Consider the following 17,998-nt stretch of genomic DNA (forward strand, 5'->3'; position numbering starts at 1 on the left):
GCTGGGGAAAGCCAGCTGAGGTACCATCAACCCCAATCACAGATGACAACGCTGAGGCCAAGGGGGCTCCCCACAGCGTCAACTGTGGGCAAGCAGATGGGCGAATGGATGGCCGGCAGGACGGTGGGGAGACCTGGCATGCTTTGTCTGCAGGCTTTTCCAAAACACAGCATGCACTCCTTGCTCATGAAAGCACAAACATGCACACACCAAGAGAGTCGGCCTCCTCCTGCCCGACTCCCCAGGAAAGGTCGAAGCATTTCCTGCCTCCAAAAAAGCCAAACATGCTGAAACCCAGGGGCTTGAGAGCATGGAAAGCTGCACCTGAATTTGCAGCCAGCCAGCCCTGCGTGCTGCTGTCAGAATCTAATTAAAAGAGAAGTCGGTCGTGGAAATCCGGGCTCATTTCTCCAGTGGCATAACAAGTCTTTCTCCAGGCCCAAAGGGCTTTGCCGAAGGCTTGTGCAAACCTGCCAATCCCGAAGGGGCAAGGCAGGAGGGGAAAGAGCAGGAATCTACAGCAAGAACAACAGAGCAGCTCCAGCCCTGGCCCCAGCCCCTCTGGGCTCCTGGGCCACTGGGCCTGTCCCCAGGAACCCTCCTCACGCCAGGAGCCTGGAGTCCTGGCCGAGCCTCCTGGGCCATAGGACAGAGAGCAGGTGGAACCAGAGAGACACGCTGGCATCACAGGTCCCAGACGGGGCTGAGGGACCTCAGGGTGAGGGTAGCCGGCAGTGGGGCCCAGCTCTCGCTGCCCACTGGGCTTGGTGTTGGCAGGCCACGCAGCCCGTTTTGTTTTCCAAACACAGGGTATTCACTTGCCCACAGAGGAGCTCAGAGTTCATTGCCACTGGAGGCTATTAGCCCATCCAGCTCTGCTTCCCTCCCAACCAGGCTGGGGTGAAATACTGCCCACCTGGTGCCCCCATCCCAGGCCATGGCTTCCCATTTGTCACCTCTGGACCGGTCCCCTCATCCCTGGACAGTCTGGGAGGCCCAGGAGTGGGGGGCCTGCCTTAACCACTAAGAGCCTCTATCCCCCTGGTCCCTGAGAAAGGCCACCTGCCCACCCACCACGGGGAAGGCTCTCTCAGCCGCTATGATCCAGGCACAGCTATTTCCCGGGTGCTTACCCTGCACCAGCAACTGCTCTATTAGGGTTATATACTAGACCAGCGTCTGCAAACAATGCCCCTCGGGCTACATCAACCTGTGCCGGTTTTGGTAAATCAAGCTTTATTGGAACACAGTCACGCCCACAGAGGAAAGAATCATTTAAGGAGCTGGAGGTCACAGCACTTGACTATATGTCCCTGGTCCTTGCTGAAGGGCAGAAAGATCTGCAGGGAAGTCCTGAGCTTGCCTGGCAGCTGGGAGGCGGTGGGAGGGCACAGAGATTCTGGACCTGGGCGGTGTGACTGAGACAGGCTGACGTGCCTGGGAACCAGGGTGTTCGCAGACAGGAGAGCCAGTGCGGGATGCGAGGCGAGGGTGGAGCTCCAGGGTCTTGGATTTTAATTAGCGGTATCAGAGTGAACTTGAGGGTTTTTCCTGGCTCTGTCTGCTGAAAGGGCCTGGAGGCCTGGATACCCCGGGAGCAGCGCACACGTCTTGATTTTGAGTCCCACTCTCCACGAGAGGGAACTAGCTAGGGCACCCCGGAGAAATGGCTAGAACTTCCCACAACGCTGAAACGCAAGGAAAGGCTCAAAGAAGACGGGGAAGGGTCCCGAGGACCCAAGAGCCAGCACGAAGTAGCCCCCATTGGCCAAATTTGAGACAATTTGAGCATCAAAAAATAATAATGATGGTCCTGATCACAGCACACTGAATTTTAAGGAAAATCTAGGAACCTGCAGTGATAGTACAAGGGCGGAGGGGCAGGGAAAGCTCTGTAACCCACGACTACCAGTCCGTGCGGAAGGAACGGCAGAATTAGACAATGACCCAAAGGGTCGTCCTGGATGAAAGCTTGCTGAGGGACAGGACGGTCAGTCCCAAGAGCCACCCACAGGTGACTTAGTAATTACAAACAGAAACAGCGCCTTAGATGGGAGACCCGGAAACTCTACCCTACTCAGGCCACCAGGACACGGCCAGCTGCGCTTCTCCCCCGCTGAATGTCACAGCACTTTCCCTCTGTGGCACCCGGCCACACATGACACCTCATCGGGAGGAAACAACCAGGCCGTTCCAGATTGTTCTCAACAAAGTCAATATCATAAAGACAAGAACAAAAAAGCAGAGGGATTATTCTGGATTAAAAGGAGACTAGAGAGACATGACACCCAAAGGCAGTGTGTGATCCTGGCTAAGGCCGGATCCTCCACAGGCTGAAGGGAGCAGCTTGAAAGGTATTTCTCGGACGACTGGGAAAACAGCATCTGGACGGTGCGGAGATGACATCGGTGCACTGGCATCACATTCCCGGGTGTGACAGGCTGTCGCAGTGACGTTGGAGAGACGTGCACAGTATTGAGGGGTGAAGGGTATGATGTCTGCAAATGACTTTTTAAAAAGTGGGTGTTGTCTACGTATGTGTATAACATGGGGGAGATTATAGCAAAATGTTAATAGTTGGTTAAATAGGTGAAGAATATCTATGTGTTTATTATACTATTTTTTCACCTTTCCTGTTTGGAGTTTTTCAAAGTAAAAAGTTACAGGGGACAAAGTTACTTCAAAAAAAAAAAAAAAAGGTGACAGCTGAAGGGGGCAGGGCCAGGTCTGCCTCCCCCACTCCCCACCCCTCTCTGCAGAGTGACTCGGTCTCCTCTCTCCTCTGTAAAAGGGGACAGAGTATGCCCGTGGCGCTGACTGAGGACCCATGCGAGAGTGCTGGTCCCCCGTGAGTGCTGCATGCCGGCCGCGCTGGTCAGAGGAGCCGAAAGGAACCTGAGTGTCCTGCCCCAGGGCCCCCTCCCTGCCACCTTCCCACAGCAGCCACCCACACAGTAGGTTTCAGGTGAGCAATACTGTTCCAAATAGTGCTGACACAGCCCAACCTCCCGTCGTGCAATATTTATGTGCCTCCAGGTGACGCTTCTGTGCCTGGTTTCCATAAATTCCCAGGGTGAGCCGCTCAGCACTGAGTCATTAGAGCTGCGACGTGGCCAAGGTGCGCTGGGCCCAGCACCCTCAGGGGCTGGGAGCTGCTGAGAAGACGGCAGGAGGAGGGCAGGGCTTCGACTTCCTGGCACCCACTGTGTGCCAGGCCTTCCGACACTGCCCTGGGCGCTGTGCACGCAGAATTGCACCTTCTGAGATGTTATGAAAGGAGAGGGGACAGGCCCAGGTGGGATGGGTGCCTCCCCCACGCCCTCCACGCTCACACCCTGTCCCCCGGGGGTCTCAGAGGAGGCTCTCACACTGACCAGAGCAGGGTGTGGGCGTGAAGGGGCTTGTGCCACTCACTCCCTGCCCGTCACCACTGACAAGCTGGCCCTGGGAGGCACGTTTGTGGGCCCAGAGATCACCCACCAAGCACCTGCTGGCACCCACCAACTCTTCCTCCCTTTAATCCCCACAGCAATCTGGGAGGTGGGCATCACCATCCCATCCTCATCCTCATCCAGTGGGTAGGACACCGAAGCTTCAAAGAAACCCTGCGGGGTCACTGTGGCAGCAAGGGCGTGGGCTGGGAATGGAGACCCCAGGGTCACGCCTGTCCCGGGCTGCTGTGCCGAGTGTGCAGACAGGCGATCTCCAACAGGCAGTTAGCACAGCACTCCCTTCCCTTCCTTTATCTAGCTCATTCTCATCAACACTTCGCAGCTGAGGAAGCAAACTGAGTGGCTAACGCACGTTTGCAAAGTTGCACTGCTTAAGAAACGGGCAAAAGCCAGATTCAAACCTACGGTGACCAACTTGTCCCGGTTTGCTCAGGCCTGTCCAGGCTATAGCTCTGGAAGTCCCAAACCCGGGGAAATTCCTCAGTCCTGGGCAAGCCAGGCGGCTGGTCACCCTGATGGGACTCCAGTGCCCACGCTCTGCCTCCAGGCTACAGATGGATGCCTTCCCGTGGGCTCTGTGTGATGCCTCAACGCTCCTGCCTTCAGGGTCGGGCCCCGCTGAGGCCCAGGGTCGTGTGCCGGGAGCAGGTCTGTGCTTCCTGATGCGTTTCCCAGAGACACTCAAGGTACGGCACCTCCACCTCTTCCCAGCAAGACAGAGAATGTCTCTGGGCCTCAGTTTACCGACCTGTGGGTAGGGAGGTCATTCCTGTCTACCAGAGATATCACTGGATGCTAGACCCTCCTAGCTCAGGGCCATCGTGGGAGCCCAGGAGGGAGAGAGGGATGGACGTCCCTGCCATCTCCAAGATGGGTGGTCAGTCACACACTTTCCTTTAAATCCACTTTGAAATTGTGCACAATTTGGAGTCTTTGGTGCATTTTTCTAGAAGGAAGATCAACGTTTTTTGCCAACATCTCAAAAGGGTCTGTAAACCACTCTTGCCCCCCAAAAGTTAAAATTTCCCACACTAGGGCCTGCTTGTTACTAAGCTCGCAAGAAACTGGACAGAGATGTTGGGGTCCACCATCTCGTCGCCCCAACAAGCACCCAGATCGAGGCACACAGGAAGCACACTGCAGAGAGAGCTGTCCTGTCGGGGCTGTGCCAACATTTTGCCTCTAGAAACTAAACTAACCTAAAACCCACCGGTGCATCTGGCTGTTCTGCAGAAAGTGGAGAATAAAGAGCATCTCCAAGTGTGGGCCGTTGACATCCTTCTCATTAGTCCTGTTTAATCTCCTTTTGTTTTCTTCAATTATGAGAGCCAGCCTAGCGTTTCCTCTCCAGCATCGATACAGAAGGAAGGAGGGCTGGGCTGCTGGCCACCTGGGGCTACATACAGCCGCCTGGGGCCACCAAGCACCTCTGCTGGGAGTCTTGCCCTTGGCAGCTGCTCCAGCCTTGCCTTGTACAAGCAAGTGCCTGGGCTGAGCCGGGGACTGGCCGGTGCCTGCCCCCGCCCCAGCTACCGCAGGGACCCGGCGAAGACCAAGCAGTAGAGAGCGGGTCAGGCATCTTCCAGCACCTCACGGAATCCCGGCAACCCCCACGAGGAAGGAAGGACCCCTGAGCTTCTGGGTAGAGAGGACGCAGAGGCCCAGCAGGGGAGCGACCTGTGCCAAGCTTGGGTCTGCCTGGCTCGTGGGCTGTGTGGCCCTCACCGTGGCCTGAGACAGACAGACACACTTTCTGGTTGTCTGTGTACTGCTTGCAAGAGTCAGTAAAGGCACAGGCTTGGGGCCAGACCCTGCTACTTCCTGCCTCAGTTTCTTCAACTTTAAAATGAGGGTAATAATAGTAACTACCGCATAGGGTTGCCACAAAGACTGCACAAGTTACTACTGGCAGAGAACCTGGAACAGCCTCTGGGACCAGCGAGTCTCTGTAAGGGTTAACTTGTTCTTGGTGGTGTTGGCAGTGGTGTTGTCCTGGCGACAGACAGGACAAGAGAGGAACTGAGCACACAAGCCAGCCCACCCTGGGAGAGAGATGCATGAGTGCTGGAAGAGAGGAAAGGAGGGCAAGAGAGAAAGACGGAGAGACAGACAGACGGAAGACGAGAGAAAAGAACACAAGGCACGTGTGAAAGACACAGTATGGGCGAGAGTGCAGGTGGGGTGGTTTCTCTTAACACATTTAACATCCAGAAAGCAAAACATCAAAGACAAAATAAGGCTCCCAGTCGAGTCCCTGGACACAGGAGTTTGGTGACTGCCCACTGGTGCTGGACACAGGGATCCTGCGCCCCGCTGATGGCAGGCGTGGTCCGTGCAGGCCCGTCCTTGGCCTCACTGGCTCACTCAGCAAACCTCACGGAGCACCCGTGCCTCCCATGCCCCGGGGACACAGCGCGGCTGGGAGATGCTCAGCGTCCTGTGTGTGACCTGATGAGCAGGGGACAGTCGGGGGTGGGGACAAGGGATAAGGGAGCCCCGAGGGGAAGCAGAAAGCTGGGGACAGCCAGGCTCGTGGAGACCAGGCAGGAAGCCGAGTGACAGGAAGATTCTGCTTAATGGGAAGAAAGGCTCGGGGGGCCTGGCCAGAGCCTGCAGGGGCCTGGGACCCATCATGGCTGGAGAAAGGGACCTCAGGGGAACATAGACCGGGGGAGCCTAGACCATGGATCACAGCAGCATGGATGGTTCTGACTCAGAGTCAGGTGTGATGAGAGCTTTGTTCTAGAAAGATCCTCCAGCAGCCAAACTTCCATATGAGACCCAGAAAGTGTCCCCAGGCACCCACTGTGGCCGCTGGGCTTTGCTTCGAGCTCTGCCCGGGGAATCCCGTGGAGCCTTCGGGCCCTGCTTGGGTGACCTCGAACGGTGGCATCTAGGACCTTGCCTGGCCCTCCACGGCCCCCACACCTGCACTCAGCATCTGCTCAGCACCCACCTGCACGTGCCAGAGGGGGCGTCAGTGACACCTTGAGGCCCAGACTCCAGGTTCCCCTTGGTGACAGCCGGGGGGGCAGGAAGGTTGGCTCGGCCCTGTCTCCAGCTTGGGGTGTGAGAACTGCAGGGAAGGGTTGTTCTCAGTTTCCACACGAAAATCCACACCCAAGACTGCTAGGCCGCAGCAGCTGTGTGAAAGGTCAGAATCGGTGTGACCAAGACAAGGCTGAAACCAGGTCGGAACCGGTGGGGCTGGGGAGGGGCAGGGGAGCGGGGAGGGGAGGGAGGACCGGGGTTTCCAGGCCTAATCCGGACCCCCAGCTCCCAACTGCCCGACTGGACACTCTCCAAAGGACTCGGGCTGCAGTCGAGGACTTACATGACACAGTCATGGATTGCTTAATGGCAGGATAACGTCATTCTGAGAAATTCGTCATCGAAAACATCATAGAGTACCCGTTACACAACCTACATGGTGTAGCCTTCTACACCTGGGCTATGTGGTCTGCGGCCTATTGCTCCCAGGCTACGCACCTGTACAGAACGTACTGCACTGAATACTGTGGGCAGCTGGAACCCAACAGTGTTTGTTTATCTAAACAGAAAAGGTACAGCAAAAATACAGTATTATTATATAATTGTATGGGACCCCCCTTTAACATATGGTCTGTTGTTGGCCGAAATGTCCTTAGGCAGTACATGACTATTAACATGATTGACTGACCCCCCCATATGCACACAGGTGAACACACATGCACAGGTGTGTGCTCACACTGCTCACCCCTCCCACCTGCCAACTTTGCTGGACCCACTCTGGGAAGCCTGGCCCACCACCCTGGCCCACTCTCACCCCTCTCCTGGGCTCCTAGCTGAGCTCTTTGAGGGCAGTGGCAGGTGTGTCTGCCCCACAGCTGGGCACGTGCACCCTCTCCTGTGGGCGAGGCTCCCTCCACGGGCACCTGCTCTGCAGGGCCTGTGCTGCCCCTGTGGTCCCACTGCCCGCACTAGGAAGCTCCCCTCTCTCCCAGGTACTCAGGGTGGCCAGTAGCCCCCACCAGGGCCCCGTGGCCGTGCGAACCCCAGGGGCCGAGTGTCCCTGGGGTAGCCAGGAGCCCTGGGAGGCTCAGAGCCAGGCAGCAGGAAGGGCTGGGTGAGGAGAAGAAAGCAGAGGGGAGAGAGAAGTCAACGCCACGCCCGCACCTGCACCGTGGGACAACACGGAGAGAACAAGACACTGTCCCTGCTCACAAATGATCTGGAATCCCCAGGGAGGGTGGCGCAGGCATGCACATCCACAGGACATGACAGACCACAGGGCCCGGGACAGGGCAGAGGACACGGCAGCGGGTGGGGGCTTTGGAGTCAGAAGCACCCCGAGATCCCAGCTGGACCATCTAGCGGGGGGCCCCCGGCACCCTGGGCAGTCCTGTGACCAGTGAAACAACAGCCGACACTGACTGTGTGCTTTCTCCCACCATGCTCAGCCCTGGGGCTCGTATGTACATCGAGCTGCTTAGTTCTGGGGGAGTTCTATAATTGTCTCCATTCTATAGGTGGGGAAACTGAGGCTATGAGTGGTGGAGCCAGGATACAAAGCCAGCTAGCCCAGCTCCGGGGCCCACCCTGGCCACTGTCCAAGCCCACTCAGACAAGGCCTGCAGGGACAGGCGGGGAGGCCTCCCGCAGAGCCGCCTCCTGGTGGGTTCCCCTGCAACCGGCAGCCAGGCTTGGGGAGGGCCACCAGGTAACAGCCACTCTCGACTGAGTGTGCGGGAGGCACTGGCCTAGACTCTGCGCGTGTGACCTCGTTCAGAGAGAGGGAGGCTCTATAATCACACCCAGGGCCTGGCTGTCAGCACGTGCCCTTGGCTTCCATTACACCCTTATCCCAGGGACTGGCAGTCAGCAGATCCCTGTTGGTGGCTCCATTTGGTCCTTGCCAAGTTCCAGAAGGATTGGGCAGCTGCCTTCCCCCTCCCCCAATTTGAGGCTCAGAGGGGAGGGGGATGCAGAAGAGCCATGTGGAAAGGAGGCCAGGACTGGAGGCTGGGACGCTACTGACAGCCCAGACTGGAGGCAGGCTCAGAAGGACAGGACTGCCCCGCTGTGTCACCTCCAGTGCCTTAGGTTCCCTCCACCAGGATGTGCTTGTCCTCCGTCCCTCCTCCAGGTCCTGTCCCGAGCCTTCTGGGCCAGGCTTTGCAGAGCCTGCTCCCTGAGCCAGCAGCTCCAGCCCGCTCTGGAGAGCATGCGGTTCTCTCCTTAACCTAAATCCCCCAGTGGGACGAGACCAAATATTGGATACAGGAAAGATCCGAGTTCTTCCGGGTGAGGAGATAGGGGCCTGGAGCCCTGCCCCTCTGCCACCTGCTGCCCCACAGATGTCCCCTGAGGTGCCCCTCACACCCTCGGGCACCAGGCAGAGTCTGCACCCAACTGACTGGTTTCCAACCCCTCCACACCCCCCAGGCAGGGGCCCCACAGGATCCCAAACCCAGCCCACCTCCATTCCTCACAAGCTTCCTGAAAGGAAGTTCTTCTGAACATCTAACCTCAAGCCTTCTTGCTGCTGGGAAACACTCCCCCCCACCTCTGTCCCCCTGTGAACTTGTTCCTATTGGAGACTCCTGGGAAGTCTCCACAATCTTTAGAAAATTGATTTCTCAAGTTTTCCTTGCCGACTTCTAATTTGAAAACAACAGGACAACAACGACACACACATTAAAAAAAAAAATTAAGACAAAACTGCTGAACAGAGCCAACTCTGCGGAGTGACGTGACCCACGACCCCGCACGCCCCAGTGGTGGCCCGGACGCCAGGTACTTCCACTCCGGGCTCGCGGGCGCCGCGAGGGCCTTGGTGCACCTTTTCGCCCTCACGCCAATTTGCATACCATTACCCAAGAAGCCCTGCGCTGGATTTTGCTTTTGCAAATTCCCACCCGTTTCGTGTCATAAATAAGATAGGAGACAGAAAGCTAATACAGCCCAGTGATGCATTATTCATGCCTCGTCACACTGGCATGATAGATTTACAACCGCTAATACATGCAAACTAAGTTTGGGCACTAAACATGAAAATTAAGGGTGGGGAAGGCACTGGACGTGGTGGGGGAGGCCAGGGGAACCGAGGGGCTGCTGAGTCCAGGAGCCCAGAGAAGTTTCTTCTCTGTCGTGCTGAGGGACACAAAGCATTGGTGCGGGTACTAGGGGCCAGTGGGAGGCGCCGGCAGGAGGCACCGGAGTCAGACTCAGGGTGGGACTGACAGCACGTGCTTTGGGAAGCATCTCTGCGCTCCGAAGCCGGTTAAGATCAAGCCCTCCGTCAACTGTTCTGCCCGGCCCTGCCCAAACCTCCCCGGCACACTTAGGGAAGACAGCACAGCGGAGCCCGCCTCCCCAAGGGCTGCCCTTCTGGCCTCAGCCACCCCCGAGTGAGCACCTGCTACATCCCAGGCCTGGTCTCGGGCACCAGGGATGCGACGGGAACAACGGGAGCCAGCCAGGCCCGGCCCTACCCTGTGCTCTTTGGTCTGGTGACCCCATCATCGGGCCCGAGACGACAGCACCAGCACACAGCGGCAGCTCAGTGCTATGTCAGCAGGTCACAGGGGACGACCCAGTGCGTGCGAAGGGGAAGCTGAGGGTGGGGAGCTACGGTCTGATGGGAGAAGGGCTGCCCCAGTTAACCCCCAGGACAGCCCTGCAAGGCAAGAGCTGGGCCTGTCATCCAAACACACACACTACAGACCCCGTGTGCCAGCGCTTTCCAGGCAGGGCCCAGGCCTTTGCTTCTACAACTGCACCAGGAAGGCTCAAAATCTGCTTGCAGGGGACGGGGTGGGTAGGGGTAGGGGTGTTGCCATAGAAACACCACAAGGCTGGCATAGGGCAGGGCAGAGGCAGGGACGGGGCCTTGAGTCCAGCAGACTGGAAGACGAGGGCTTTGGCCGAATCACTGTGCGACCACCGCCCTGCTCTGAGGCCCAGGCAGGACCCACCCTGCTGGACGCTCTGAGAAGCCCTTTATGCAAACTGCCCCCACCTTCTCTGGGTGAGGCCCCCTGCCTACTGCCCCAAAGGCACAGTTCCTCCCGGGACACTTCCCCAACCACAGCCGAGAAAGAACATGTTCCCACCTGGCCACATCGCACAATCCCACGAGCGCCTGGCGACCTGCCCTACAGAGGTGGCGCCACCATGGCGAAGGAGGGTGCCGGCATGCCCACCCCACTAACTGGCTGGGAGGCTGCGCTGCGCCTGGCCCCGGGGCGCCCCAGGGAACAGGACAGACGAGGCCCCATTTTCACAGACCACGAAGAGGGAATCTCAGAAAGGGATCAGTGCTCTCATGGCAGGACAGCTGGATTGGTGACAGGCGGAGGTAACTCAGCTGGAGCGGTCGGGGCGGCCTCACGGAGGATGTGGCGGCTAAGCTGAGACCTGAGTGACAGAGAAGGAGCCACACGGGATGGGAACAGTGCTGCAGGAAGAGGGAACAACACAGGCCAGGCCTGGCGGTGGGAGGAGCTTCCTGTGTTCTAAGACCCCCAGAGGGGCCAGCATGGCCACGGACGGCAAGTCTAGAGGCCTGGTGTCCCGTCCACGTCCCCGTCCGTAATGGGCCCTGCTGCTGTCTCTGCTGAGCTCCGACACCGTAACGCACATTCACAGCCCAGCCCCCACCACCCCTCCCTGTCACTACCGCCCGCCTCCCAGGAGCCGGGGTGACAGAGACCCCAGCCCATGCCGTGTCAGGGAGCAGCCTCCTCTGGTCCCCAAACGCCACCCCCCCAGCAGGGCACACCCTGAGTGCTGCAGGGCTGCTGGCAGCCTGTCCCCAGTAAGTTTTTTTAAAATTAAGATGCAACAATCATCCCACAGCCGGCTTCCCCCTCCAGCGATTGGTTAAAATGAACTCCAGACAACTGGATTAGACTTTAAAGGCGGTGCAATCTAGATCAGGAACGCGGAGGATGCAATGTTGACATGGGCCCCGGTGAGCGACATTATTATTTAACAGGCCTCGCTCCTGCCTCCGCCGGCATCAAGGAGCTGAGCAAGCCGTTGGTGGGCGAGCGTAAAACCCAGAGATAGGCCGCGGGCGCGGCTCTGCGGGGGACGATGGGAGGAACAAGGTCGGGCCACCAAGCAGGAACCAGAGCCCCTGGGCATGGGGCAGAGTCCCAGCTGAGTGGGCCTCAGAAAGAGTGACAGTCCCCCAGCTCAGAGCCCCCAGCCCCAGAGACCATGTGGCCACTCAGCGCCCAGACACAGTGGCACACAGCACCCTCCTCCCCCGGACCACGGCTTCCCGTCGTCCCACAGGCACACGGCAGCTCACCTGCCCGGCCCAGCCCAGGGATCCTGACCTCCACACACCTCCCCCCTGCTCCCATCCGGTCTCCAGCCGGGTCTGGCACCCCCTGGCTCCCCTGGGTTCCCACGGGGCCTGGACTCACCCCCTCCCAGGCCTCATCACACCAGGCAGAAGCTGACAGTCCCGGCTGTCTCTCCACAGAGGACTGTGAGCTCCTGAAGAGCTGAGACCAAGTCTCACTCCTCTGCACCCCAGCACATGTCACAGAGGGCCTGGGAACGGCAGCACCTGTATGTGCCAACAACAAGCTAGACGCTGGGGAAACAAAGACCAGCGAGGTGCACTCCTCAGCCCGGAAGACGTGTTGGTGGGAAAAGCCGGCTGTGAACACATGGAAGTTCTCTAGAGTTACATCTGATGGGGACAGGAAACCATGAGGCCAAGACAGCCCAGAGGAGACTGAGACTTCTGCCTCCTGCAGCAACCGGCAGGGGGATTAACACTCAGGAGACCTGTGCTCAAATCCTGACTGCCTCTTCTAGCTGTGTGACCTTGGGCAAGTTACTTACCCTCTCTGTGCCCATTTCCTCATCTGTAAAGTGGACATAATAGTAGTACTCATCTCATAGCATGGTTTGAGGACTAAGTGGAAAACCCATGTCTGGTCCAAAGGAGTCTGAAACACTCAATAGATGCTGGTTCTTGTTACTTCCTGGGGATGGCAGGAATCGGGGAGAACTCCTCAGAGTTAACACGACCCCCAGATTAACCACGGTCCTTCACGTTGGGCCTGGGCCACTCTGGCCACCTCCTCAGCCGACAGCACACTCCCGGACCTCCTGGCTGGGTGCTGAGCAGCCCTAAGTACCTCAAGCCCCCAACCCAAGGGGGTTTTCTCAAGCCTGGGGGAGGTTCTGCAGCACAGCTGCTGATAGGGAACGCCCTTCCCTGGACCGAGCTTCCTGCGGCAGGCAGCGCACGCAGGCACGGCCCTGCGGTGCTGAGCCCTCGGCACACACAGGGGACCACAGCGAGCGAGCGAGCCACCGCGGCCAGGCTCCAGCCGCTCCTCCCGGCCTGGCTGGCCGTGCAGGGGGCACCACGGCGTGCGTGGAGCCGGCCAGCCCAGGAGCAGTGGGCCGGCCGTGAGGAGCGGCCAGACAGAGCCATTTCCGGAGCCCCAGCACTAAGGCAGAGCGGCTCCCCTCCATTCCAAGCAGCGGGAGCGCAGCCGTATTAAACATGCATGGTGATCACCTTGCGACTGTGCAGAATAACTGTGTGTACCGAAGGCGGGCGGCCCGCCCCGCGCTGCACACAGAAACTTTTCAATTTCCCGGCCGCAGATGGGGGCACGTGCTCCCTTTGGCCCTGCCACAGAGGCTCCCTGAACACCCCTCCTCATCCTGCCTCCCCCCGCCAGTGGCCCTCCTGAAGCCCTCCCAGGTGTGCCAGGCAGGTGAAAGGCCATATTGATCCCCTTCTTAAGAGCAGCTGGTCCAGAACTAATCTTAAATCACCACAGCCTCATGCTGGAGCCTGGTGCTGCTGGGGCCCCAGGGACAGTGGGATGCACTGCGGCTGGCAAGCGGCAAAAACAGGTGAGGGCGGGGCAGGGCCCAACCCAGGCCCCGTACTTCCCGTCGTCCATCCCCTGGGGCTGTTATCAGCAGGAGGAGAGCTTTCTTCCAGGGAAGCAGCAGCCTGCAGTGCAAACATGACGCCACACACCCACTGGCAACACCAACACTAAGCGAGCACTTGATTTTCCAAATAAATGACATCAACAGCAGTAAGGATTTAAGTTAAGTAGGCCTTCCAGGGCAGGCTGGGTCTCCCCCATCAGATTGGAGGCCCTTGTAGGGCAGGGCTATGTCTCCCCCATCAGTCTAGAGGCCCTCCAAAAGCAGAGCACCCAGGGCACAGGGGAACCAGCCCAGGCGTCACCGCCAGCCCCCAGCCCTCTTCTCCTCCAAGGAGGGTCACAGCTCCAGCGCACACCCTCGGTTTCCCACGCGTGCTGCCCCTGCCCGCTGCCGAGGGGCTGGGCTGTCGGAACTCCACCCCGCTTCCCGGCACCCAGGAGGGGCCGGCACCGGCCAGGCACTGTGGCTTCCAAGCACCATCTCACCCAGTGAGGACGTGATGCTGAATTTTACAAATCAACTTGACTGGGCCACAGGAGCCCAGATACTTGGTGAAACATCATTCTGGGTGTGTCTGGAGGGTGTTTCGGCTGAGATTAGCATCTGAATGGATACTGAGTAAGGCAGGTGGCCCTCCCCAGCGTGGGTGGGCCTCACCAATCCACTGAAGACCCGAATAGAACAAAAAGGCCGAGAAGGGAGAATCTGCTCTCTGCCCAGCTGCCTTTGAGCTGGGACGTCGGTTCCTACCTGCCTTCGCAATCACGCGAAACATCAGCTTTTTGGGTCTCGAGCCTGCCAGATTTTGAACTGGAGTTTACACCATAGGCTCTGCTGGTTCTCAGGCCTCTGTATGCAACCGGGCTGCACCCCCAGCCCTGCCGGGTCCGGCTTGCTCGGCCACAGACCTCGGCTTCTCAGCCTCCACAGCCCCGTGAGCCAATTCCTTATAATAAACCTCTCCATGCACACACACACACACACACACACACACACACACACTCTCGAGTGCGGTCAAATACGTTCTGTTAGCTCTATTTCTCCAGAGGACCCTGACTAATACAGAGAGAAAAAGGACTCCCAGGAAGGGACACTTATCTCATTTTTACAGATTGGAAAACCGCCGCCCACACGGGGGCCAGCACAGAGGCGCCAGCTGGTAGGTGGCAGAACTGGAAAGCAAAGCCACAGGCCAGCTCTGAAGACAGCACCTCTGTGCTGTGACAAGAACAGGAAAGTAAGCCAGGGAAAGTGGTGGCCCCCAACCCTTGCACTCACCCCCAGTTTCAGAGCTCATTCGTAGTTCCCCATGCCTCAGTTTCCCCATTTTTCAAATGAGGATTGTACCATCTGGGACAGCCCTGACCACCTGTGTTCTTGAAACTCCAAGGACTCTGCTTAGTGTCCCCACTTGGCTGGTGATGAGCCGACTTATAACTGTACGAGGAATATCCAAGAAGGCAAGGGAGCAGCCCTGGGGAGCTACACCCAGAGCTCCCAGTGGCAGCTCATTCCAAATTGATAATCCAAACAAATCAGGTGACAGCAAACATCACCAAAACCTCTCTCAGGGAGTCACACCCGAGACTCACACCAGCTACCCGGGAGGGACTGCAGGGTGTGGCAAGGTGGATGGGCAGTGCTGCTGGTCAGCGAGTGACAGGTGTGGCCCTGGGATGAGCCAGGCACGAGCCCCCAGGATCAGGCACTCATCCTGGGGCCAAGCATGGGCAGCGCTTGAAACAAGGCAAGGCAGGACCCAGCAGCCTCGACCCCATGATGTTTAAAGAGCCCAGTCTCCAAGGTGGCTGCGTCTACACTGGCCACACCCTCGGCACAGCCAGGGCTCCGTGGGTACAAGTCCTGGGTACCAGTCCAAGGACAGGACCCGCCCCATTCTCACAGGCAGCAGCAGCCACAACTCAGCATCCACTGCAGTTGGGACCCTTCCCCCGTCGGCGGCCCTGGTGACACACGTCAGAGGCACAGGCCAGGGCCCAGCAGGGACCTTGGGCCCCCTCTGCTTCCTGACAAACTCTGTCCCATCCGTCCCTGAGATGCAGCGAGGAGCTGAGAGCAGTGCTGGAGAGGACATAAGAAGGGTCCGCAAAAGTGAGCCAGGCAGACGGCCCCACGGGCCGGGGACCATGAGCCACAAGACAGAGCCAGTACCTGAGTCTGCAGGGTGGTGGCATCCAGGACGGTGACTCGGGGCCCACAACTGGCCCACACAGCGTCCTCCAGGCTCAGCAGGGTGCGGATGGGCCCTGGCCCCACAGTCAGGCACACGGGAGGGCTCTCCAGGTCCCACGGGACTCCTCCTGGCGGGGGAGGGAAGAGGCAGGTCAGGGCGGGAGTGGCAGGCAGGTCAGGGACCCAGGGCTCCCCAGGCCTCAGGAACAAGGGCCCATGGCAGTGGGCACAGATGGGCCCCACACACACCCTCTCTCCCTGCTGTGGCCTCTCCCCCTCCTCTGGCTGGAGGGTGGCTGCTCCCGTCTGCCTCTGACTCCACCACTATGTCCCACCCCATCAGGGACTGTGCTCTTAGATCCTTCCCTTCCTGCCCTCCCTCCCTCCTGCCCTTTCCTCCTGCCCTTCCCTGGCCCTCTCTCTCATTCATTCATTCCGCACACACTTACTAAGCACCTGCTCTAAGCCAGGCCACAGGCTGGCTGCTGGAAGACCAGAATGAGTCAGACACTGGCCCTGCCCTCAAGAAAACCCCAGTAGTCAGAGAAACCAACAGGTTAATCAACAGGCACCCTGCAACGTGCCAAGCACATGTGAGCAGGCATGCGCAAGGGGCCTTGAGGACTGCTGAGATGGGAGGAACTAACTCTGCATGGGGGGAAATCAAAGGAGGCTTCTCAGAAGAGGCAGCATCCACACCGGACCCTGCCAGGCCAGTGTGACACGGTGGAAAGTGTCCTGGACCCAGAGTCAAGAGACTTGAGGTCTGGCCCTGATTCTGCTACCAACTTACTAAGGACCTTAAGCGTATCTCTCCCCTTCTCAAGGCTTCAGTTTCCCCACCTGTAAAATGGGGGGTGGGGGTTTATTAACAAGGTTGTCTCTGAGGGCTTTTCTCACCCTGTAGCTTATCCAGACTGAATCTTGATTTCTCGTGCATCTTCTCGCCTATTCCAAGGCACTTCTGTCAACTTTACCAAGATCTCTGATCTCTCTGCCAAGATTCCCTCCCCTTCCAGAAACACCCTGCCAGCAGGTGCAGAAGGAGCACGCTCTGAGAGGCAATCAACTCCTAGTCTGCATCCCTGACGGTGAACCAGACCGAGGGCCTCGCCTGGCGCTGAGCAAGGTGCTGCCTCCCCCGGCAGCACTCGGTTCACACAGCAGCCATCTCCCCGGGCTCCCAGCAGGGTGCACCGAGATTGGTCTTCCTCTGCAGCCACACCTGATGCCACACAGAACCCCAGTGGCTGCCCTGTCTTGACAGGGTGCCAGGTGGGAGTGGGGCTGAGGAGGAAGCTGGGGAGGCAGCACGGAGCTGGCTGCTGGCTTGTTGGGGGGGGGCCTGCTCCCCTGCGCCCTCCACGGGATCCCCGGAATGAGTACAGAGCCGCCCACCACAGACAGCCCCTCCCCTCTGAGCCAGCTGCTGGGTGTCGCGATGGGGCACAGCTGTCTCCAGGGCTGGAGGGGCCCCAGGTACACGAGGGAAGTCTCCCACTTTTCCTCCCACTTCTATAAAACAGATTCGCCTTGTGCCCTTCCTAAAATGGGCTGACTCCAAGGTCAGCCAAGAATTTGGGGAAAAGGGACTCCCCCATCCCCAAACCATCTTCCCAGCCCATGAGCAAGAGCACGTGGGAAACAAGCCAGGCTAGAGCAGTCTGCGGCCCCAGAGCTTCTGCACGAACTTGGACAGGGGCCTTCACCCCTCTGGGCCTCAGTTTTCCTCATCTGTACACTGGGCATGATAACCACGCCTACACCGCTCCAGATGTCACAGGGAGCCCGTGAAATGAGCACAGAATATTTAGCTGGGCACAGTCAGAAGCACTGACAGCTGCTGCGACATCCCCTTCTATATCCGCACGCCAGGCGCTCTTTTGATGAATTGTTTCCTTAACTCCCAACAAGCCTGTGTGGTAGATACTATTATTACCCCTGTTTATAACTGAGATGACTGAGACACAGTGACTTTAAATAACTACTGTAATTTGCACTGCTAAAAAGGAGTCTGTGTTCACTGGCTCTTACCGTTTGATGTCATTTGCCACAACACGACAGTGTGTCAGGGCAAGTGTTGATTCCACGTAACCAATGTGACAACAGAGACCCAGAGAGCCGAGAGCTTGGGCAAGGCCACCTGAGGGGTGATGGGCCAGGTGGGATTTGAGCTCAGCTCTGTCTGGCTTTGGCCCAGCCTCTTCTCCAACCCCTCTGCCCGCTCAGGTTCCGAAAGAGCTCTGTGGCCGGGACTGGGGTCCGGGAGGGGTGCGTGGCCCGCACGGAGGCTGACCCCATCAAGGCCAGAGCCAAGAGCACGCAAGGCTCTGAGCGCCCCCCAGTGGCCAGGGACGAGTGGTGTTTGTGGCAGAAGCAGGAGCTCCGGCTGCCGCGGCCAAGATGGGGGCTGGGACAACACCCCAAAACTG

The 17,998-nt window shown here is 58.6% G+C and overlaps 1 protein-coding gene across 12 annotated transcripts in view; it reads right to left on the reverse strand.

Moving 5' to 3' along the window:
- The window catches only part of ARHGEF10L (Rho guanine nucleotide exchange factor 10 like), a 138,484-nt gene that overhangs the window by 12,144 nt on the left and 108,342 nt on the right, over positions 1-17,998 (reverse strand). For 11 of the 12 annotated variants that reach the window (XM_045548582.1, XM_045548581.1, XM_045548579.1 and 8 more), the window contains one exon: positions 15,546-15,694. In XM_045548582.1, the coding sequence (XP_045404538.1) occupies positions 15,546-15,694 (149 nt within the window). Of the gene's footprint in view, positions 1-6,408; positions 6,596-15,545; positions 15,695-17,998 lie in introns of those variants that run through there. The other variant, XM_045548589.1, reaches the window with a different exon arrangement.

The sequence above is a fragment of the Lemur catta genome, chromosome 3 (genome assembly GCF_020740605.2).
Source record: "Lemur catta isolate mLemCat1 chromosome 3, mLemCat1.pri, whole genome shotgun sequence".
In the NCBI taxonomy this organism is placed as follows: Eukaryota; Metazoa; Chordata; class Mammalia; order Primates; family Lemuridae; genus Lemur; species Lemur catta.